This window comes from Ceratotherium simum, chromosome 32, assembly GCF_057802395.1.
Source record: "Ceratotherium simum simum isolate JZ-2026a chromosome 32, ASM5780239v1, whole genome shotgun sequence".
In the NCBI taxonomy this organism is placed as follows: Eukaryota; Metazoa; Chordata; class Mammalia; order Perissodactyla; family Rhinocerotidae; genus Ceratotherium; species Ceratotherium simum.
The window spans coordinates 17729717-17754690 of NC_141931.1; the positions used below are offsets into that span (position 1 = coordinate 17729717).

At 38.1% G+C, this 24974-nt stretch overlaps 1 protein-coding gene across 1 annotated transcript in view; it reads left to right on the forward strand.

Annotated features, from left to right (window-relative positions):
• CUBN (cubilin) overlaps positions 1 to 24974 on the forward strand; it is a 256070-nt gene that overhangs the window by 220742 nt on the left and 10354 nt on the right. Inside the window, exons 60-62 of the mRNA XM_087420786.1 lie at positions 12691 to 12899; positions 22048 to 22210; positions 22597 to 22802. Of these exons, the coding sequence (XP_087276912.1) occupies positions 12691 to 12899; positions 22048 to 22210; positions 22597 to 22802 (578 nt within the window). The remainder of the gene's footprint in view (positions 1 to 12690; positions 12900 to 22047; positions 22211 to 22596; positions 22803 to 24974) is intronic.

The following is a 24974-nucleotide window of genomic DNA, read 5'->3' on the forward strand; positions in this document are numbered from 1 at the left end:
GAATACAGGATCAGACTCAACATTTGGGTCATGTGTGTCTGGTCTCTGGATTTTTACCGGCTACCTTAGCTTCTGGGAAATCTCTCTCAAACATGCTAAAGGAAGACAGGTGGCAGAGGTGGGAAAGAGTTGAGGAAGTTGAACAGGGTTTACTTCTAAGAGGGGATAGAGAAGGAAGGGAAGGGAGACAGAGAAAGCTGATGAGACTCTGGGCCCCCAAAGATGGAAAATATGGTCACAAGAAATAGAGAAAAATATAATAACATGTCAAATTCAGACTTTGACTTCTAGTTATTTTTCAGTTGCACAGTTTGGGTGCTAAGTTTGGACTTTGAGAAGCATTCTAAAATTCTGTAGCTAAACAGTAAATGAACGAACTTAAAAACATTTAATGACACTAAATATAGATGTGTTTATGTCTCTATGCTTCTTAGCAGCCTGTATAAGCTGCCAAACCACATTACTTTTAAAAGTACACGTGCAATAAGGTAGTTGAATTATCACTTGAATAATTTTATAAATCACGGCTCAGATAACTTTCCGTTTGGCAATAATGGGGGTATTACTCGAAAGCAGTGTTGTTTGTCTGTTCTCTTAATGTCATTTACTCCCTCTGATGGAGTCTGAAAATGAGATGAGCTGAAATTGTAAACCCATTTGCAGAAAAGTAGACTAAGCTTGTTTATGTCCTTGTTAAGCCTTGTAACTTTCACTGGTGATTGGACTTCCCTTGGGAGATGATGCCAAAGACAAGGTTATCTGCAGTTTATTCTTTGTGGGTTTTGTTGAAAAGGGTTTATTTTTGCTGAGCTGAGAATGTGGGAATATCATAAAGAAACCAACAAATGCTTAGTTTGCTAAAATCTTACAAAAGCAAGTAGATAGGAGTAAAATTCCAGATCAGCAAAAAGAAAGGAAAGGTTTTTATTAAAATATATTCCAACATCAGAGTGTGTGCCCCGCGGAATGACCAGATTGTTGCTCCTGGTCTTGAAGAGGAGGGCTGTCACTGGAAAATAAAACCAGATGGTATTGTTGAGACCAGGCTAAGTGATAAAGTGAGTTAATGGTCAATTAGAAGATAACACTTTGAAAAACATCCAAGTGAACAAGAGCTGGGAAGCAATTATTCTTCATAACTTTAAGCTACACCAGCCCTCTTCAAAATGCAACCAAAATTTTGTCTCAGATAACTGGACATTTTGGGTTAAATTATTTGTAACCATAGAATCTCTATTATAATCGGTATCCTTACTCAGATTGGCCCGGCTTTGATTTAGTGTTCTCGGGAGCATAAAAGCAAACCATATCTGGTTAACAATAAACATTTAAAAAATTATTTGGTTTTAAATCAGTTGTTTAGAAACAAAACATTATTAGGGCTGTGGGACTGTATTCTTCTCTTTGTTCTGGTGTATGAAAAAATCTGTTAGCTTGATGTGGTAGCTTTACGTTCTGCTCACTCCCAAGTGGAGGCTTGTCATAAAGTCCCAGTGCGTAATGACAATGGCCACCTGTCAAGGAGCATCTACACCAGGGGCTTTACCTGGATTATCTCATCTCATCCTCACGACTACCCAGGAGACAGGGATCATCCCACCTTACAAAGGAGGAAGTAAAAAGTTAAGAGATTGAGTAATTTGTCTGCCGTCAGAGAGTTTGTAAGAGGTAAAGCCGAGCTTTGAACCAGATAGGATGGTCTCCCAAATTCACTGTTTTCCTAATCAGCCCACATCGCCCCTGTGGCCATCAGTCAACATATCCAGGGAAGAAGAGAGGTGCTGGCGGTGAGCTTTCTGAGAGGCAAGTCATTACAAGAAATGACTGACTTTCTTTTTCTTTCTCTCTGGGGTAGACAGAGCTCTTTTTCTCCACTTTCATCCTCTTGTTTGACACTGCCTGTTTCTAATAGCAGCATTCCAAATTGTACCTTGTCCCGAATAGTGTATTTGGTAATATTCTATTACTGCATAAATATTGCACATAACTAGAGCAGTCACTGTTTCCTCCTGTCCATAAGGAAAGGAAAAATATATTTTAATAAAATATACTATTTATGAATAGTATAATATGATATAATTATATATTTATATTATATTTGTAATGTATATTTATATTATAATTTTGTATTATAAAATAGTTATATTTCTTATAATATGCTTTATTATTTATAATATAAACATATATGTACATATTTATACAAATATATAGTATATTTATGATTTGTAAAATATTTATATATTTATAGTATTTATATTATAAATAATATTTATATTTATAAATAGTATTATACATGTATATGTAATATATATGCATATATTATATACATATAATATATGTATATTATAATTAAACATTATGATATAATATATATTAACATAATATGTTATATATAATGTGTATATATACAGTAAAAGCCCATAAGACAAATGTCACATCTCTCTTATCAGCTCTCATGACATAATGGTAAAGAATTAGCATCGCTACGTGGAGTATAATTGCATTGGAGTATATAGGTAATAAATATATAACAAAAAAAACTCTATCCCCAAATTATGGCCTCCAATTTAGTAAAACTCCTTACCACAAGATTCTAACAAAATGAGGGAATTTGGACATTTATTTTTATGATATAACCCTGATTGGTATTCTTACGATATAGTTTAGTTTACAAATTGGGGAACTAAGTCACAAAGAAACTAAGTGACTTGCCAAGGTCACTTAAGCCTTGAGCAGAGCTGGGAAAGTAATGCCCGTCTCCACAACATAGTATAGCCACCAGAGTAAGAGAAGTTGAAATAGCAATAGCACAACCTAAAATAGACACAAGAACAACAAAACAATTCCATGTGCTTGTTTAAATTATTATTAAAAAGCTATTGGATACTGGTCTGGTTTTATGAATTCCACATCTGTCATACTGCAACCTATTTTCTGACCACTAAATAGCACATTGCTGTTAATCCCGCTCTCTCTAAAGAGAACATTTTCAAATTTTTGATAACATTCAATTTTGTAATTGTCAATGTTGAGTAAATAAAATTATACTTCTTTTAAATAGTGTTGTTGCACATTAATGTATCCTGAATTTTACAAGTGATTAAATTTTCTCTGCCTACTGAAATCTAACACTTGGAGATTAAATTTTCTTAGGTAACAGACCTTACGTCATTTATCATTGCACATGTTTAGCTAAAGAAGCATTTTCCTACTCAAAAACTACCCCTTAGGCAGTGTTTTAAATCTTTTGGTGATATTTTTATTGTCGTTCTGCTAACTTTTTCTTCAAAATCAAATATACCACGAAAAGTCAACTAAATTAGCTTTAAAAACAGTTTAATACATAGGACCAAAAAGTCATTTTGTTACAAAAAAAATTTATATATATACATACATATATACATACACACACATGCACACATATGTAATGTGTTTATAATATAGTAACAACTTTATAAATCAAGAAATCTCCTTAATTTCAAGAAAGCCCCTTATCAACTTAGACTAGAAAGCAAAGATCCATGTAATAAGAACTATTTATACTTTCTATTCATTCCCTCATTGTTTATTCAACAATATTCACCAGCTACTTACTATGCAGGCAATGAGCTTTTCTTTGAGGATACAAAGATGAATTCAACAAAGTCCTTATTCTTGAGAAGTTCACTGAAGTAGAAGAGTCAGCAAATAATTGTAAATTTGGTATGATAAATGCTTTTTGACAGAAGTATGTGCAAAGGACAGTGGAGGCAGAAAAGAAGGGATCTGTGGCACTTTGGTATTGAGTAAGAGACCACAGGATTGTTAGAGAAAGCATCAGAGAGAATGTGAACTCTGAATTATAGTGTGATGGTTAAGAGGGTAAGCTGTGGAGCTAGACTCCCTAGGTTCAAACCCAGTTCTTGTACATCCCAACCAGTCTGATCTTGAACAGTTACTTATCCTCTCTATGTCTTCATTTTCTCATCTGTAAAATGGGCACACTAATAGTAACTACCCCATAGCGCTGTGGTGAAGATTAAACTAAAACATTCCCTGGCAGTCATCTAGCACAATAAATTTTGGCTGTAAATATATTAACTTGGGAGGTCAAGTCATTCATTAGGAAAACAGATATTCTATGGAAAAGATAAAGCTACAGATGCATCCCATTTCAGAGGCTCCAGACTGACCTGCAGATTGGGCGATAACGTGGAGAACAATAGAAGCTGGGACAGGAGAGAGAAGTAGGGGCTAGACATGGAGGGCCTTGTGTTGTGTGTTGTGTGTAATTGTTTTGAGCTGGAGAGTACTATGACCTAATTAGATTCGTTTTAGAATTTAGAGAGCACATTCTGGCACCTGTGAGGATGATGTTTTGAAATAGAGGCAGCACTTCTGGCAGGGAAAAATTAGGGAAGTATTGCAATAGTTTAATAAGGGATGATGAGAGCAGTGGCAATGGGAAAGTCGAGAAGGGAGTTAAAAGGAGAAATCCTTAAGACGTAGAATCAATAGGACACAGTGGTCTTTGAACAAGGTAGTGAGGGAACAGGAGAAAAGATGACCCTAGGGGTTCCTGGACAATATCTTGTGATACCACTATCCAAAAATAAAATTGCCAAGAGAGGACCAGGTTTTAGAGGAGAAAATAACAATTTTTGGTTTTGGTATGGAGAATTGGATGCCTTTAAAATATCAGCTAATGTTCAGTAGGTAATCAGATATGAGAATCAGAAGCTCAGTAGAAAGGTCTGGGCTAGCGTTTCGTTCTTTTTTACTTTGAGGAAATGTAATGTGGCACATATACATTTAAAATTATTATATCTTCCTAGGGAATCGACTTGTGTCATTCTTCAGTATCCTTTTAAAATGCTTCTTGCCTTAATGTCAACTTGCTCTGATTTAGAACAGCTTCCCTAGCTTTCTTTCAGCTCATGTTTGCGTAGTATATTTTTCAACCTCTCCACTTTCAACCTTTCTCTATTCCAAAGAATATATTTGGGTTTTGTTTTGCTTTGTCTTTCAGTTGGAGAATTTCATGTGTTTATCTTGCATAAAATTACTAACATTATTGAATCTTAATAGACCATCTTGGATCCTGTTTGTCCCACATGTTCTTATGTTTCTTTAACTATCCTTTCTTGCCTTTTTTGAATTGATCAGTTTTTATTACTCTCTTTTTAAAATCATTACTTATACATTCTGTTACTCTTCTTTTAGCGATTACCTTAGAGATTACAGTATTCATCCTTGAACCATTAGAATCTAATTTTAAATTAGTCTTTTTACCACTTCATGATAAGTGCAAGGACCTTCGAACCTTGTAAATCCATTTAGCCATTTCCTGTCTTTTGTGCTATTAATATCAGTTATTTTAATTCTACATATATTTTAAGCACATAAAACATTTCTATTGTTTTGTGCAATTAGTAATTGTGTATATTTAACATTGTTGTTTTTTTCTTCCTGAATTTCTATGCTTCCCATGGGATCAATTTCTTTCTTTTGAAGAACTCCCTTTAGTGTTTTTTTAATTATTGCAAATCTGGTAAAAACCTTTCTTGGTTTTTGTTTTTCCATAAAAGGCTTTATTTTGCCTTAAATTTTGTGGGATATTTTCTCTAGTTTGAATTCTAGTTGGGCGTTTGTTTTCATTCAGCACTTCAAGATGCTACTCCATTGTCCTCTGGATTCTATCATTTTGCTTAGCAAGTCACTGTAGAGTACTTTCTGAGCTATCACAGTAAGATTGATTCCAAGAAAGGATTATGAGCTCTAGCGGGGGTCCCTGTGTGGTTGAAACAAGCATGACACGATTTCTGCTCATGAGGAGCTTAAATCTGATTGCGAAATTAATGGATGACACACGCAAATCAAAAATAAGCGGTTCAGGATAGTCGATATTTAAGTGGTAACTAATGTACTGGATACAGGCTTGAAACAATGTGTAAGTTTAAAAGAGAAGAAGGTTCACGATAATCTGGTGTGAACAAGAAGGCTTCACAGCATGAGAGAAAGCTTATTCAAGTCAGGAGAGAAAGGCTTCTAGGCAAGATGAACATTAAAAAAAAAAGGCATAGAAGTTGGAATGTGAGCTGTCACTCTGTGTGTATATGTTTTAATTTAGGCCATTCCGATAGGCATGTATTAATATCTCATTGTGGTTTTAATTTGCATTTTTCTAATGGTGAACAATTTTCGTGTGCTTTTTTGTCACGTGTAACTCTTCTTTGGTAAAATATCTGTTCCTATCTTTTCCCTATTTTCTAATTGGATTATTTGTTTTTGTACTATTGGGTTTTAAGAAGTCTTTGTATATTCTCAATAGTACTACTTTTTCAGGTATGTGGTCTGCAAATATTTTCTCCCCGTCCGTAGCTCATCTTTACATCCTCTTAACAGGGCTTTTCTTAGAACAAAAGCTTTCAATTTTGATAAAGTCCAGTTTATCAATTTTTCCTTTTATATATCATGCTTTTGGTGTCAAGGCTAAGAACTCTTTGCCTATCCTGAGGCATCAAAGATTTTCTGCTATGATTCCTTAAAAGGTTTTATGATTTACATTTTTCATTTATGTCTAGGATCCATTTTGAACTAATTTTTGTTTAAGATCTGAGGTTTAGGTTGAAGTTAATTTTTTTGCCTATGGATGTCCAGTTGCTCAAGCACCATTTGTTGAAAAGACTATCCTTCCTCCATTGAATTGCTTCTGCACCTTTGTAGAAAATTGGTTGGGCCTATTTGTGTGGGTCTATTTCTGGGTTCTCTATTCTGTTCCAGTTTTCTGTGTCTGTCCCTCCACCAATAACACACCGTCTTGACTAGTATAGCTTTATAGTCAGCCTTAATATCAGGTGGACTGATCCCTCCCATTTTAATCTTTGTCACAATTGTTTAGCTATTTGAGAGCCTGTGCCTTTCCATATAAATTTTAAAATAAACTTTCTTTATGTCAACAGAAAAATCTTGTTGGGGTTTTGATAGGAGTTGCCTTATACCTATGCATCAGTTTGGGAATAACTGACATCTTTACTATGTTGAGTCTTTCTATGGCTCATATGTCTCTTCATTTATTTGGATCTTCTTTGATTTCCTTCATCATTTTGTAATTTTGAGCACACAGATCCTATACGTGTTTCATTGTGTATACCTAAGTATTACATTTTCTTTGGAGCAATTTTGTTTTTAATTTCACTTTCCACTTGTTCATTGATAGTATATAGAAATATGATTGATTTTTATGTATTGTTCTTACACCCATATTCTTTACATCTGCAAATAGTGTCAATTTCATTTCTTCCTTTTCAGTATGTATATTTTTTCTCTTGCCTACTAGTAGTGAGAATTTCCAATACTCTGCTGAATAAGAGTGGTAAGGAAAAAATATTCTTGCCTTGTGCCTAATCTCGTGAGGAAAGCATTTAGTTTTTCACCAGTAAGTATCATGTTAGCTGTAGAATTTTTATAGATGCTCTTTATCAAGTTGAGAAAATTCCCTTCTATTCCTGGTTTGCTGAGAGTTTTTATCATGAATGTGTATTGGATCTTGTCAAATCCTTTTCCTGCATCAACTGATATGAACATATCATTTTGCTTAATAAATCATTTTTAAAATTTCAAAGTTAGCGAGAATGATTCTCATGAAATGCACTGGGACTAGTGATGCATACATAAGATGTTTTCAGTAATACTTAAATAATATAAAATAAATTAAAAAAAATAAAATTTTCCTTATCCTAAGTTCTTTATGCATTGAATTGCTCTTTTTCTGGTCACTATAGCTACTGATTAGCTGCTTAAATTACCTTTCTTTTAGTAAGTTAACTTTCTTTTAGTATTTTAGTTTTATGCTTCCCTAATATTAACCAGACTAAATAGCACATTCTAAGTTAAGTTAGGCTGGGTCTCCAATTAGGATATTTAAAATGAGTCAAATTGAGTGAAGTTACTAAAAACAGACAAGTGAAAAAACCCCACACAACTCATGTTGCAAAAGCCATTAAGATTTTTTTTTTCCTTGGGGCCGGCCCCGTGGCGTAGCGGTTAAGTGTGCGCCTTCCACTGCTGGCGTCCCTGGTTCGGATCCCGGGCGCGCACCGATGCACTGCTTGTCAGGCCATGCTGTGGCGGCGTCCCATATAAAGTGGAGGAAGATGGGCATGGATGTTAGCCCAGGGCCGGTCTTCCTCAGCAAAACGAGGAGGATTAGCATGGATGTTAGCTCAGGGCTGATCTTCCTCACACAAAAAAAAAAAGACTTTTTTTTTTTCTTGCATGGCATAAATATAATCCCTAAAAGATTGTACATGTTTGAGGTTAGGGAGTAGAATAATATCCAATTTACTTTTAAAGAAAAAGACAAAACATGTTCATCTGAAACTTAGTTGAATTTTTAAAATGGTTCACTGCTTTAGGGCAGTTGTATACCGCAGCTTTGAAAATCACAGTAAGATTGATTCCAAGAAAGGATTATGAGCTCTAGCGGGGGTCCCTGTGTGGTTGAAAGGAAGCTGTCGTGGTGTGCTCCCATTTCCCCAAGGCACCGGCTTCAAACGCAGTTACGTTCTGCTTCCCTGTGCTTCCTTCCACAAGAGCCTAAAGTTCCAGCTGGCTCACTGGGGACAGGAAAATGCCTCAAGTCAGGCTGATCTTTATCTGCGAGTATGGCCAGCCCTCCACCACCTGTCCCAGGAGTCACTGTCCAGAGACGGATAGAGATCCTATCCAGAAGACCTCGCTGAAATGTCAGCCACAAAATGTCAATTCTCAAGATAACGATTTAGAAATGTATCTGACTCCACTGAAGCCTTCAAGATGTTTCCTCTGTGATAATATAGCTATCTCTGACTTTATCAGATTTATTCTGGCTTCAGCCTCACTCTGAGGTTTAATTATTGGAGGGACATAATGTAGGATTCGGTTACTGATTTTTAATTAAGTTGATCTCTACCCAGGTCTCACTGCTGCTGATGGGTTTATATTTCCCATATTTCTTGAGGCAAACGTTTTCTTTCTCTAAAGAAATGGCTCTTTTATGGGAAGTGTTTCCAATCTGGGGAAGAAGGTTAGAGTGGCATTTGTTCTCGGGCGCAGGGAGTGTCATTACGGAGTGCTTCTGACGCGACCTGACTGATGGAGCAGGTGTTGATGGATGGGAGTTCGCTGGCTGGTAGAAGAATGTGCAGTAACGGGGAAGATGACGGATTTATGATGCTAAGCAACGTGTAAAGGTTAAGATCTTACACTAGTTAAAAAAAGGAATTTCAAAGTATCAATATAGTAAAGCAAATATTATTTTCTTAGGTATGAAACTATTTCAGAGTCACAGAGTTTTCCCGTATTCTTCCCATATATCCTACTATTGTTGAAATACAGAAATAGTAATGTGGCAATAGCACTTTTTGGTAAAGAACACTCCTTTTGTTAATATTCATCTTTATGTTTCCCTAAAGACATATGTTTACATTTCCATTTTGCCATTGGAGGAGCAGAAACACAGAGCACTTGTACTATGTTCAAATATTAAAGTGGGGGAATTAGAGCAATTACCCCACTTTCTGTACCATACAAACACCAGAAGGTGTTAAATAAAATAATATTACATTTACTTCAATTATAGTCAAATACTAACTCATACAGTAGTATATTTACTCATATAAGTGCCCTCATATAATGTTATATTTACTTCAATTATTTGATAATTTTGGCCAGGATTATCTGATGATAATGTTAGTTCTCCATTTTCTTTATTCTGTGCGTATATTTTATGAATTAAGCAAGGTGTTCTATTACAGTTTGATAACTCAAACAAGCTATTTGTGTATTAGTCAGCTATTGCCACAATACTGCTACATAACAAACCGTCCAAAATTCAGTGGCTTATCAGCTAGAGCATTTATTTTTATCACTTATGGGTCTGCAGACTGGTTCACCTGCCTCCGCTCCAGGCTGCAGGTTACCGTACTCGGCTCTAGAGGTCAGGCTGGGTGCAGGTCTGCTCTATATGGATCCACTTTCTCTTTCTCCAGCATTGACTCAGGGCTCTTGGTGAATCATGGGAACACAAAAGGCCAAGCCAAAAACACAAGCCCATTTAAGGCCTCTTCCTACTTCATGACTGCTAATATTCCATTGTCTAAAGCCAGTCATATGGCCAAGACTAACATCAAGTGGACAGAGAAATACATTCTGTCCATTCTAGTGCCCTGCAAAGAGAGGGACTGAAGAATTAAGAATCATCCAATCTACCACTCAATCTATGGCAGGACTTGCCAACGACTTAGGATTCTTGCTCTGGGGTTCCCTGGAGTGAGGGAGTCTCTGACTTATGACATTATTATTATTATTATTATTAGCAGTAGTAGTAAGTATTGTATAATAAGTGTGTATAATGGCACTCGCTGTGCCCAAGTACAATTGTCATTTTGCCCTTGTTAATTTATTAGTATCAGTTAATAAACAAATAGTGACAAAGTATATAGCTTGAACTTTTAAAAATAACATTTAGTTTTTGAAGCTGAGGTATTAATAGAACAAAGCCTGTATACAAACCTCCAACTCCTCATCGCCCCTTGCTGCCTCCAGCCCAGACCATGGCAATGTCCTTTTACCCGGTCTCATCTACTCTAGTCCCATTCCCTTACAGGCAAATGCTACTACCAGATACATTTTTAGATCAGACAACTAGAAAGTGCGTTCTGACCCTACCACTCCTCTGGTCAAGAACCTTTCAAGTGGATCTCCATTATCCACAGAAGAAAGTCTAAACGTCAAATTCTATAATCTGACATTAGAGGCCTTCTATGGAACAGCCCATCCTGTTTCCTAATACTTTTCAATCTTCTTCTTCCTGTGCTCTATTGTTTTCACAAACAGAGTGATGCTTTCCCGTGCATATAATATAAATTCTTGTCCACTTAACTTTGGTTATGAGGTTCTTTCAGCCTGGAATTGCCAAGACTGATCCTATTTCTACATGATCTTGTCCTCTTTGTCTTTCAAGACCCAAATCAAATGTCACTTCTTCCTTGAACATTCTAGATCCTAATAGCCTGAAGTAATCTCCCTCTTTTTGCAAAACACAACTTTCATAGCACTTATCGTTTTCTAAATTGTATCATCATTATTTACCTATGTCTTATTACTGCTATTGAACTATTGTTCATCTTTTCCCACGTCAGTACTAAATATATTTCCTTGAATATTAAAACAATATTTTATAGATAAATAAATTTATCAATTCATGAATACCCTAAGTAATTGTTCTTCTCTGCTATGCATGTCAATAAGCTTAAGTGACAGTTAGTCCCCACTGAAATAAAAGCTGTGCAAACTCCAGTTCTTTCTTTAGTGTGCAGGCCTGTTTCATATGAGCAGAATTATTAGCAATATGTAGTACAGCACTGTGCATTGCCTTGGGTTCGGAATAACTTTGTCCTAGATACCGTCTGTGGCTACATCAGGGACTAGGCCTTTGGAAGCATTTCAACTCCAGGAAACATCTGACTGTGTAAATAATCTCTAGTTTCACCTGACTTAGAAGCTATGGACAGGGCAGCCTGACCTACTGAATAATGCACCTATACTGAAAAACACTCTGTGCATCTGATATCCTTTGCATTTGAGCAGGGCTGCCATTGTTTACATTTCCTGCCAAGCTCCAAGTCCAACATTATAGCATCCCCTAATGTTGAAAGCAATCCTTTCGCTGTTAACAGATACATGGAATGAGATGAATAGATGAAAGGCCAATGTCAGTGAAATTTAACTTTAGAACTAGTTATGATCTATATTTGTGTAGAGTGCAAGCTTTATGAACACTACTTTGAGCACCTATTTAATCCTTATTCTTGCTAGGGTTATTTTGAGCTTAACCCATCCTCACTGTTTCTCTTAAAATTGTCAATAAGTTTTGCTTTCTTCTATGCTCTCTTACATCATTTTTGAGGCATCAGCTAAGGCTGTGGAATGGACAAAACTGAGTCCTATGTTCTGAGGATTTTGTTCCAATACTTGACCATTTAGTCATCTTGAGAATATTCTTTATCTCTCTTTTGTATCTTTATTCTGAATTTCAATTTTTTATTTCAAAGTAGACTTTTTTCCTCCAATAAAGTTCTTTTTCTTCAGCTTCCCTTTCTTTTTGAAAAAGAAAAAGTCGAATATAGAGTGTGATTCGATATAAACTAGACTGTAGTGTTAAATGCCTCTCAGTCTCTTTCTAACAGACTAGTTAAATAAAAAGGTTGCTGGGAGCCCATTTTCTTGTAGTGTTGGGTCAATTCTTCATAAATTCAGTTTATAAGCTGATAGTGTTCCTCAAAGCAGAACAGAAAAGCAAAACGTGTTCACAGTTTCCACCAGTTTGGGTATGCAAAATACCTAACTTTGTATAAAATTGGATTTTTCAAGGATATAACAAGCTTCATTCAATCACATCAACAGTTCTAAAAATGCATGTAGAACCAAATCTGATTACCCAGTTTTCTAGGCAACTATGCGTGAGTAGAAGGAGGGGCTTGAAGGGTTGGTAAGTAATGAACAAGCTAAGGCAGGTGTATAAGCCCACTGAAGCCCAGTGAACAATCTGATAATGTTTATAAAAGTGTGAAAGAAGATAGAAACTATATGATTTTTAAAACACCCCACATAAAATTTAAGATCTAGTCTCCTTGGTCTACATAGTGATGTGTCTTTGCTTTAACGCAGGGCCTCGGCAGGGATGTGGTGGTTATCTGACAGGTTCAAATTATACCTTTGCCTCTCCTGATTCTGATAAGAATGGAAGATACGACAAGAGTTTAAACTGCATATGGTTCATAACGGCACCTGTAAACAAAGTAATTAAGCTCACCTTCAATACATTTGCTCTGGAGGCAGCAACTACTTTGCAAAGATGCATTTATGACTATGTAAAGGTAAGGCTATTATATTCCGTAACAGAGTTTTCTAATCCCAGACATTTATATAGTGTACTCCAGTTTATACCACACAGAAAGTCCTGAAAATCGTGAGTACTACTAATTTTTTAAATGACCTATTCTTCAGTGATGTGATATATAATATTACAGATGCTCTGTCTTCAGATCAAATTAATCTTTAATATGGATGACTCAAAGATTTTGTGTGGCTTCTAACATTAGCCTTAAGATTCACTGTTCATCCATGCCTTGTCAAGAGATGATCTATGGGAAGATGATTTGTGTGGAAAGAGATACTCAAAGGACCTTTGGCAAGTTCTAAAATAACTGACAATGTCTATATGCAAATAATCACCCCTTAATTTATCTAATTTTAAAGTTTATATATTTACTTCTCATATTACCTTTAGATGTGAAAAATATTTTAGTTCTGAACTCCCATTAAAAGTAAATCAAGAAACTTTTATATTCAATTTTTAATGACTTGAATATTAAATTTTTGTATCTGTCAGGCTATGTAAATTCAGATTAAAAGGGCTAAGTAGCATCAATCAATATTTACTACTATACTCTTAGGGGAGAAACAAGCATGACACGATTTCTGCTCATGAGGACCTTAAATCTGATTGCAAAATTAATGGATGACACACGCAAATCAAAAATAAGCAGTTCAGGATAGTCGATATGTAAGTGGTAACTAATGTATTGGATACAGACTTGAAACAATGTGTAAGTTTAAAAGAGAAGAAGGTTCACGATAATCTGGTGTGAACAAGAAGGCTTCACAGCATGAGAGAAAGCTTATTCAAGTCAGGAGAGAAAGGCTTCTAGGCAAGATGAACATTAAAAAAAAAAGGCATAGAAGTTGGAATGTGCATGTTCTTGAAAGAGTGAAGAGGCTGTCTTTATTAGAGCAGAATATTACTAAAGAGTAGCAAGAAATAAGATTGCCTAAGTGAAGAAATATCCAGATTACAAAGGATCTTGAAAGTCAAACTAATGAATTAGATTTTATGCAGTTGGAAATAGGACTGATTGCAGGTTTTCTAATGGATGGTATGATGAAAGCAGTATTTAAGGAAGACTAACCTAGAATCAGTGTTCAGAGTGCATTGTCAAGGGGCGGGTCTGGAGTTAGGACCCCAGGGAGAGGCTGCCATTAGGAAAGGAGGGTGCAGAGATGGCGGAGATGATAAGCCTGATGCAAGAGAAACTTTTAAGTTCAAAAATTGTCTTAAATTTTAAAGAAATTATTTCTTTTAAGAGAAGAGAAGGAAAACTCATGCATGGAACACACATTTGAGCACTTAATGATATACTGTCTTCTATTTTCATTATGAAAAGTGCCAAGCCAGGAAGACCAGAAGAATGTCTGTATTATTAGGAGTAGACCGTGGTTTGTAAGGTGTTGGTTCAGTTTGGGTGACAGCAGGGTAGACAGGTGGGATTGCCCATGGGCAGGGAGTGGAAGGGAGCTCCAGCAAGAAGACAGCAGCACTGATAGAGAGGAGACAACAACAGAGCACTTCTGAAATCAGGAGAAATGAGACTTTCTTTGAGGGAGACAGCATAGGGCTGGAAAGCCACGCTCCCACTCAACTCCAGGAAATGTCCACAGTGAGGCAGTTGGCGAGGACAAAAGTGGCAGGACAAGAAACAGACGAGTTATGAAAAAAATGTAAAAACCAGGAATAGTGTAATATCACTGAAGTCAAGAGAGAAGACTCTTTTACCAAGGATGGGTGGTCAATACTATTAAATTGTAAATTGGAAGCCAAGAAAGGTTAAGATGAAGAAAAAATTCATTAGATTGGATGACAGCCATTTAAATAAAGTCTTGGCACAGAAGCCGGGTCAGAGGGAGTTCATAAAAGACTAGAGATAATAAGGAATGTCAGTTCAAGTTGAATTCCTCTTTTCTAAAATGAGACCAAAATGGCCAGAGCAACAGTAAAGCTGATGTTCAAGACTGTTCAAGAGATTCCCAGATTTTACAGGAAGGTAATAAGCTTTAGAGACAGATAATATGGACTCAAACTCAATTTTGCCACCCAACAAATTTCCATATCTCCCTGATTCCTCATCACTTCCTCTATGAAAAAACAACAACACATAATCATATCTCTCTTGCAAGGCTGTTTTGAGGATAATGTATGCTAGAGTGTTCAGCACTGTGCCTGACATATAATTTGTAAGCAAACCTATTTCTTTTTTCCCCCCTTTGTGTAATTCCAGATGGGCATGAAGGCAGTGGAAATCTCCTTTTCTTAAAAAATTAAAAATAATTGATTCACATATACATTATTATAAATATAAATTCACATGCAATGTTTTGGGTGTGATCCTGCTAAGAGGAGGGTTGACTGGATTTATTCTCAAGATCCATTTCTATGAATGTGATTTGATAATGTCATTAAAACAACAAGTAATTTTCTGAATTTCCTCAAGTCATTTAGGACAGAAATAGCAATATCAAAAACAAGGAGTTATTTTCTAGCTTCAAAATAAAATGTCTTTTTTTTTAAAGAAATTCTGTTCAGATCTACTCTTGTTTTCCTTCTTGGGAAAGCAGTTTCTCTCAGTTGGCAACTTTTCCAGCTTATACTAAACTGGCAGATCAAAGAATAGTCCTTGGAATGTGAAGCCTAGAAGTATCTTTACTAAAGAGATTCTGTGATAAATAGGACATTCGATTCCTTTTAGATTGTATCTTAGTTGTTGTAATCAAATCACTTTTTAGAAAAGCTAATTTAATTCAATTCTGAAGGTAGATATACAAGTGAAAACATGCCAATTCCATTATTCATTTGTAATTATATCACTGTTGTTTTTGAAAGGGTTGATTTGGAAAGTTATTAAGATGACTGCAGTACATAGTGAATTGTGTGTTTCACGGAGTGGTTGAAATTAACGTCAGATCCATTCCATAAAGAGTCGTGTGGCATGATTATGTGCCGGGCATTGTGCCCCGCCCTAGAGTTGTGGAGAGTTAAAGATGTGGTTCCTCAAGGAGCTGTAAAGTGGAGGAGACCAACACGTAAGCCTATAAATTATTATACGACGTGACAAAGATGATAAATAGGAACCACGTAGAAAAGTAGAGCGGAAGAGGGTATGATCGACTTCATTTGGGGTTCAGGAAAGGCTTCCTAGATGGGGTGGCTGAGCTGGGTTTTGGAGGAACGTCACAAGAGCGTCCTTCCTATATGAGGCTGGCTACCAAAGAGAAGGAGGTAAGGACGAGCTGTGAGCTACATAGTGTCTGCCCTGGTTCATGACATCAATTTGCCCATCAGTGAAGTCACTCCACTTGTGGTGAGCAGCGAGTGAAACAGCGGAGAGGGCTCAGGACTGTGACCCTAACTCACGTTCCTCTGCCGGGAAATATGAAAATAGTGGAAAGAAGATGGCTCCTTCCTAACATTTCCCAGCATCTCCTCACCCTGTTCAATGCCTGTTTTATAGCCAATATTTTGTAATGCTTCCTTGACCATCTGAAGCGAAGTCGTTTTATGCTATAGCCTACCCGATATACATAATTTCAAAAAATCAATATAAGGTACTAAATGCCATGAAAAGGAGACATAAAAGGAAAGTATATAAAATAGCGCAGATTTCAATATGTAAATGCTCTGACACAACTATGCTCAGTCACGTGATAGAGTAGTCAGATTCTTCTTCTATGTGGAATCATAGCGAATGTAAAAGTATAAATCTAAACTAATACAGGTGGGCTGTACTTGCAACTTAAATGCCAATAGCAGCATCACGATCTGCAATATGAATTTCCAAAATGGTGGAAAAACTAAAAAAAAACTAGTTCTAAACAAAACAAAGTACAGTCTTCCCTCAACTTACACAGTAATTGCATTCTTGGAGATTTGGTGCATATTACAACTCTGCAAAAATATTTTTTTGTTTATATATGGAATAGATTTAGGTTCTGGGGTCATGTAATTATAAACAGCTTTATTATACAAACATTCAGAAGTTATGTGGGACATAGAATAAATCTTCACTTCGTACAACTGTCCTGTGAATTGCAGGATGGGATTCTGCAATGCAGCTTCTAAATACCGAATGCCAGTTATGGTCTCAAATTACTGCGATGACCCAAAGACACCACACTTTTGCAAAACACTCCCTAGGGGATGGTACTGTCCCCAGTGAGAACATCTATCTTAACCCACTGGGCTAACCATTCAGTCTGTGGTCAGCCACTGGGAGGAGGGGCTGTCCGTCTTGGGGAGGAGATCAGCAATCTGTCAAGGCTTCAGGTCTGTATCTTTATGAGGTGGTTCCTACTATTCATTCATGCAGTCAGTCAGTCAGTCAATGAATGTTCATTTGAGCACCTACTACTTTCCAAACACTGTTCCAAGCACTGGAAAAGAACAGTGAGATACAATAATAATAATATAAAATTCCTACATTTACAGAGCTGATTCTAATCATTGTTTCTTGTGGCTCTTCCTGAAACCACTGGGACCAGTATAACTTTTTTCCCAGATGGTTCTAAAATGGATCAGAGTTCAACCCCAAACCTGAAAAATCACTCTCTATTCTCTTTCCCATCCCAAATTATGCCCAGGCATGTTGTCTAGCAGACTCTAACAGAGACTCCTCAATAAAATCAAAGAATTCATGAAGATCCTGTAAGATGCAATGTAGATATATGCTCCAAATAAGAGTATAAAAATCCTCCTGTTATCAAATTCCCTGGGAAATATTAAAAGATAAAGTCCTAAGGAATTTAATGTCTAAAATTGTTAAGTTAAGGGGCCGGCCCCGTGGCATAGCCGTTAAGTGCACGTGCTCCGCTGCTAGCGGCCCGGGTTCGGATCCCGGGCGCGCACCAATGCACGGCTTGTCAGGCCATGCTGTGGCGGCATCCCACCTAAAGTGGAGGAAGATGGGCACGATGTTAGCTCAGGGCCAGTCTTCCTCAGCAAAAAGAGGAGGATTGGCATGGATGTTAGCTCAGGGCTGATCTTCCTCACAAAAAATAAACAAATAAATAAAATTGTTAAGTTAAATTTGAATAGAATTGATGTCCAAAGTCAAAGTCTATTGCCCTTTTGCATTAAAAGTTCATAGAAATTAAAATCCCCAAATTTCCTTCCCCACTTTCTTCTACTGCTCAAATTAATGGCTGGATAAAGTGCAGGATCTTGCAGTAGTGGCAGTCAGAGGCTGTCTTCCACTGAAATTATTAGTGCAATTCCTTCAGGATCTTAAATATATTCTAATATGCTCCACTATCAAAGAGTTTTAAAAGCTGAGAAAACACAAAATTCTTCTCAGTGCTTGTCTACATCCACAAGACTTAGAACATAATCCATGCTCCGGGTCTAAAGCAGTTACACCAGGCAACCTATGCCCCCAGGATGCAAGTTGCAGCATGCGATTGTGTACGTCCTAAGGGCACAGTCCTGCAGGCACCATTTATGCCCAGTGTGTATGATTCCCCGTCTCCAGCGTTGTACCTGCACCTCCTGCAACTCAGTCTTGAGCTACCCTGTGAAAGTCCGTAGTGGAGGTTCCGAGTTATCAGGGAATGGGAGAGCAGATGGAGAAGATCTTGGCTTTAGCTACACAGGAGTCCAGGAGCCCATGCCAGTTGTCCAGAGGCCACACCTGTCTATTGCAGCTCAATTAGGAGAAATCTCATTGTGGCAGTGAATGATCTCATGCAAACACCAGCTCAAGGCTAGGTATTGTGTAATTCTCTTCCGTCACATTTACCAGTTGGCTATTCAAAACCCAGATCAGATCTTGTAACTCCTACAGGAGAAGATGCAGATTCCTTCACATAAAACGTATGGAACTTCACAGACTTGTCCTAATGTGCTTTCCCAGTCCGCCTTCTATTCTCTCCTCTAACCCCCAGGCACATCAAAGGGTTGGGAGTTGTTGAGAATGCCGTGCCTTTTATGCTTCCGTGGCCTTCCAAGTCATGTTCCTCTTTTGTAGGTCTGGAAGGTCTCTACTTACTTTTAAATACCAATTCAAACGTCTGTGTAAGGTCTTTCTTGACTCCATTATCTGTTCCTCTGTTACATTAACTTCTTTTATTGTAGTACTTATTTTTCTTTATTTTATATATAATTGACACATACACACACAAATATGTATATATGTATATTTAATTTATGGGACTTTCTCTCTCACTAGTTTGTGAGTGTCCCATTGTGTCTTGAATGTATGGAAAGTACCTTATACAATAGTCCCTCCTTATCTGCAGAGGATACATTCCAAGACCCCCACAGGATGCCTGAAACCACGGATAGTACCAAACCCTATGTATGCTATGTTTTTTCCTATTCATACTTACCTATAATAAAGTTTAGTTTATAAATTAGTCACAGTAAGAGATGAACAACAATAACTAATAATAAAATAGAACAATAATAACAATAAATTGTAATAAAAGTTATGCAAATGTGCTCACTCTCAAAATATCTTATTGTACTGTACTCATCCTTCTTCTTGTGATGATGTGGGGTGATACGGTGTCTATGTGATGAGATGAAGTGAGGTGAATGGCGTAGGCATTGTGAGTAGCGTTAGGCTACTATTAACTTTCTGATGATACATCAGAAAAAAGGATCACCGAGCCACAGTGACGTCAATGGCTGGATGTCAGGAGCAGACAGTGTAGATGGTTAGGGATCCAACAAATGGATGAACCACGTCCAGGGCGGGACGGAGCTGGCCAGCGTGAGATTTCATCATGCTGCTCAGAACACCGTGCAACTTAAAACTTACAAATTATTTATTTCTGAAATTTTCCATTTAATATTTTCAGACCGTGGTTGCCCGCGGGTAACAAACTGCGGAAAGTGAAACTGCAGTTAAGTGGGGGATGTGTATACACATCCTTGTATACAGAGGACCCAGCACAGAGACCAGGCACACAGTACATAGAGTAAAAATGTTTGCTAATATGAATGTGATGATAAAAGCAGCCATGATTAGAATAAAATTTTAACTTGTTTACCAGAAAAAGTACATTACCTAAAACTTGGTAAATCTACTCTTCTACAAAATGAGGGGATTATATAACCCACCTCTTGAGGCTCTTCTGGCTCTAAATGAACTAAAATCACATTTAAGCAGGAGAGACAGTGCCATCTAGTGGTAAATTTATTTTTCTGTTTATTTTGAAATGATTTTCAACCATTTCTATTTTATGTATTCCTAACAGTTTAAAATGTCAATGGTCATGGCTATCCTGAGGTTTATAACACATCATAGTTCTGTTATAAATTTAATATTTGGATCTACACATACATACTTGTTTCAGAAATACCATGAAGATTACTCAGCTGGAAAAAACTTTGTTTTCTAGTGATGTGTCTGAGAGAAATCTAGGCACCCACTATTTCAACAGATTTTGTCGAAGGTTCGGTGTGCTGGGGACACCACAGTGAATAATCAGGCTTCCCACCCTTGAGACTTACATTCTTGTTGGGAGAGAGACCATAAAAAGTAAATAAGCAACAAATAGGATACATTTTGATTATAATAAGAAACTAGAAGGAAGACGTTGGGGGAGGGCAACATGAGATAGGGTTGGGCTCTCTGAGGAGGTGACATTTGAGCTGAGACATGGAGGCGTGGTCTGTCCAAGAGCTGAGGAGGGGGTGCTCCCCGCAGGAGGAGCAGGGGCTGCAGAGGCCTGAGCTGGAACTGTCCTGGGACGGAGGGATTACAGGATGCAGAGGGGTGGGAGCCGCAGGCCAGCCCAGGTAGGCGCTTGAAGACCCCACCGTAAAGAGTCCGGGCTTTCCTTTAGGTGCACTGGGGGTCCACTGGAGCATTTTAGGTCGAGCACAAGCATAATCTGATTTTAGTTTGCAAACGCTCGGGCAGCTGGGTGGAGAAGACTGTGGCTACTCTGTGGAAACAGATCTATTAGGAAGACGTTACGATAATAAAGGTGAAGGACGATGGCTGTCGCAATGGAGATGGAGCCCTCTGGGGTAGATTTTGAGGGTAGAGTGGAATAGATGCGGGGTCGGGGCAGAGACAGAGAGGAATCAAGGATGACTAAGTTTAGACTTGAGCCATGTACTGATGTAAAGAAGACTTCAGGAGAGCAGGTTTGGGAGGAGCGGATAGTGAGAAAATGAATCAAAGCACTTATTCTTTTATTAGATATTTATTGAGTGCCTTTTATGTGCAGACACTCTTGTAAAAACTGGGGACACAGCAGTGACCAGAAGAGACAGCAAGCTATGCTCTCGTGGAACTTGCATTCTCTTTAGAGCGGAAGACGATAACATAAGTAATATATTTAGTATGTAAAGGTCATGCATGCTCTGAAGACAAAATAAAGCAGGAAAAGAGAAAGAGAGTGATGGAGAGTTTACATTTTAAATAGCCTGGTTAGGGAAGGCTTTACTGAGTCGATGATATTTGAGTAAAGGCCTGAAGGAATGAAGGGGAACAAACTGTATGGATATATAGGAGAAGAATGTTCAGGCCAAGGGGACAACAAATCCAACAGCCATGAAGCAGGAGAGGGCCTGGTTTGCTCAAAGAACAGAGAAAACAAAAGCAGAGACAGTATGATATCAGAGGGGAAAGGTCAGGGGTGGGAGAGGAGAGCAGATACCATCAGGCCTCGAAGGCAGTGGTAATGACTTTGGCTTTTAAATTGAGGGGGTGGGAATCAGTTAGGTGACTTAGCAGAGCGGTGACCTGGTCTGACTTACATTTTAACTCTATCCTCTGGCTGACATGATGAGCAGGCAAAGAGGGAGAGGAGCGGAATCAGGGGCCTCCACGGGGAGGCGACCGTGAGAATCCAGGCAAGAGATTCCAGGCTCGGACCAGTGCCCTGGTGAGAGGGGAGGTGAAGCCAGTGATGGGTTTGCTGACTCTAATACACATTATTTTTTAAATCATATATTACTTTCGCAGTGAGAAAAAAATTTTAGGCATCATACCAGATTTTTACTGAAAATCATTATAATGTCATTGATTCAATAGCAATTCTGTTCCTAAATTAAGAGTAGCTCTAGGAACATCAATGTAAGAGTCTGAATCATGACCTATTGTGGCCTCATGTCCATTTTAGTGTAAAATATGCTACTTATTTGTGAATAATGGAGAACTAATGAACTATTTTTCTTTTCAGTTGTATGATGGGGATAGTGAAAATGCCAAGTTGGCTGGAACATACTGTGGTTCCATCCTACCTGCTCCCTTTGTCTCTTCTGGTAACTTCCTTACCGTTCAATTTGTCAGTGACATAAGTTTGGAAAGGGAAGGATTTAATGCTACCTATACCATTGTGGACAGTGAGTAAATTGAGATGTTTTTATATATTATGAAATACATGTGTCTTTACGCACTAAAAATAATGCCATGCTTACATCTAAACTCAATGTTAATTACTAAACTCAATGTTATTTACTAAACTCAATGTTAATTACTAAACTCAATGTTAATTACTATCTAAACTCAATGTCAATTACTAAACACTGTGTTAATTACTCTGTTTAATGCATGATACAAATTTGATACAATTCTTAGTCAAGAATATACACCCTAAATCCTTCATAGAATGATGTAACTATAGCTCCTTTGGGCTGGAAGGGTAGGAAAGGCAGAATTTTAAATATTGTGTGTGTGATGAGACATGAGTACAATTTATCTTGTAAGTTGTTCTTTTTTCCCATCTCAGTGCCTTGTGGTGGAACATATAACGCAACTTGGACCCCACAAAGTGTTTCATCGCCCAATTCATCAAACCCAGATGTCCCATTTTCCACGTGTACTTGGGTCATTGAAGCTCCTCCACATCAGCAGGTCACAATAACTGTGTGGGCTTTACAGCTGCTCTCGCAAGACTGCGACCAGAATTACTTAGAGTTCCAGGACTCACCGGAGGTAATAATTGTAGGATGAATGACCGTCATGTCTAGTGACCTTTTCACCAGTATTTGCAAAACACTTGATGTAAGGAAGGCATAATTAAATAAATTCTCAAAGTTACTCTCAGCTTAATGTGTTTTTCAGCCATATACAAAACTGTCTATTTAGGCATTAAGAAACTTGAACTTGGTCCTAGAGGTCAGGAGCTCTCAAATTTTCATGTGCATCAGAAACATCTGAGTGTCTTGATAAAAGTGCATATCTATGGGCCTCACCCTCAGAGATGGGTTTCTCACATAGCGCCCATTAATCTGAATTTTTGATGAGCATCCCTGGTGTTCTGATACTGGTACTCCATGGACCACAGTTGGAGAAACACTTCTCTAGTTAGTGGGATCTATGTACAGGATGAATTGAACGGGACAATGCAGAACACAAGGAAATCAGTTGAGTCCATTTGGCACCAGTTCAGTGGGACTATATTCATGGTGATGTAAGAGAGAAAAAGCCATTTTGGTTAAAAAAAATGATAAGTCTGAATTGCCTGTGGGATAAGATGTTAAGAAGATAGTTGGACATGAAATTGTGGTATTGACAGAAGGCCTGAAGATTTGGGTGTCATCATCCCAGGAGTCAGTAGCTGAAATAATGAGAGTAATGAGATTATGCAGGGACCGTATGTAAAGTGAGGAGTCATGAACTGAGGATGGATACCTGGGGGAACACCTGGGAGGACATGGATTGTCTCTCTGCAGTTTGAGGAGCAACCAGTCTACCCCAGTTTATTCCAAGAGTGTCATATTTGAACCTCCATGTGCTGGCAGTAATAGAGAATCTAGTCTATCATTTTCTGAGTTTTGATGATCCTTCTCATTATAAATCCAGGGTCCCCCGGTTTGCACATGTATCTTGGTGGGGGTATAAAAATCCAGTTTTGCTGACTTCAACGTGGAGAGGTCTGAGAAGTGCTGGGTGCTGAGTAGACACCAGATTTACTGAATAGCATAGACACTGAGATCCATCCTAGGCTCCCACAGGGGTCAAGGTGCTAGGTTATCATCCTTCCTGGAAGGACTTAGAGCCAAGTGGAACAAGGTCCTTGGGTGAAAGCTCTTTCAATTTCCCATTGCTTCACGAAGCTGAGACAATGGGCATCAGGGCCGACTACCATCTGGGTGCAGATATGCTACTTAGAGAGCACAAGGCAGCTCAATCATAGCAGCTACATTGGCCTCAAATAAGACCCAACATTTGTCATGAATGAATAATGTCCTTTGACTGAATGCATAAAGGAAAGAACAAAGGGTTTCAGCCTGGCTAGGTAGGGAAGAAAAATAAGAAATTGATAACTGGGAGAGACTAGAACTCTTAAGGTGTCCAAGAATAGAAAGAGCAGATATAGTCGGGAGATTATGAAAGAATCATGTGGTGGAGGCATTATAGATGATGAAAACATCTATCTAGATAGCTGGCATTGGAGAGGGCAACCACAGAGAGTAGAGATGAAAGACATTGGTAGTAAGGAATGCAAATTAGGATGTGTAATGGCTCATCTGTAAGAACACTGAAACCTCCAAGGGTTAAGAAAGGAACTGGGGTGCAGAAAATGACTAAGAGCTAAGACACCACAGTCTTTAATTAATGAAGGGAAGTAACCAGAAGGAAAGTAATTGAGAAGGATGAGAAGGGTCAGAGTATCTTTGGCCAGATGTAGAGACCCTCACAGGAGAACTAGCTTTGATGCAAGGATAGACGCTGCAGTGAGCAACCTAGAGAATCCACTCCACCCCACCACCACCATTCCTACTCAATGGATTGTGGAGTCTGGGAAAAGAATGGCCTCTACCAGGGGGCTGCTGGAGATCCAGGTTTCACTCAAGGCCACAAAGTGAAAAAGCTAGGATATATACAGGGGGTGATTAACAATGCAGTCAAGTTCAGAGGATACAGCAGGCAAGGTTAGGAAAGGACCAACCCCAGGAGCCAGTGCGGGGCAGAAGCACACATCAGTAACAGGAATTTGCAAGCAGGGGTGGGAAGTGGGCCTTTCAGTGGGTGCCCAAGAACTACAGGTGTTAGAGGCATTCCTGTGAGGGAGAGGCAGCAAGTGTCCTGATTTGGGTGCGAGTTGTTTTTATGCAACGGTTGGTAGGCATTAGACTGCGTTTATCCTAGTCTCTTGGGAGG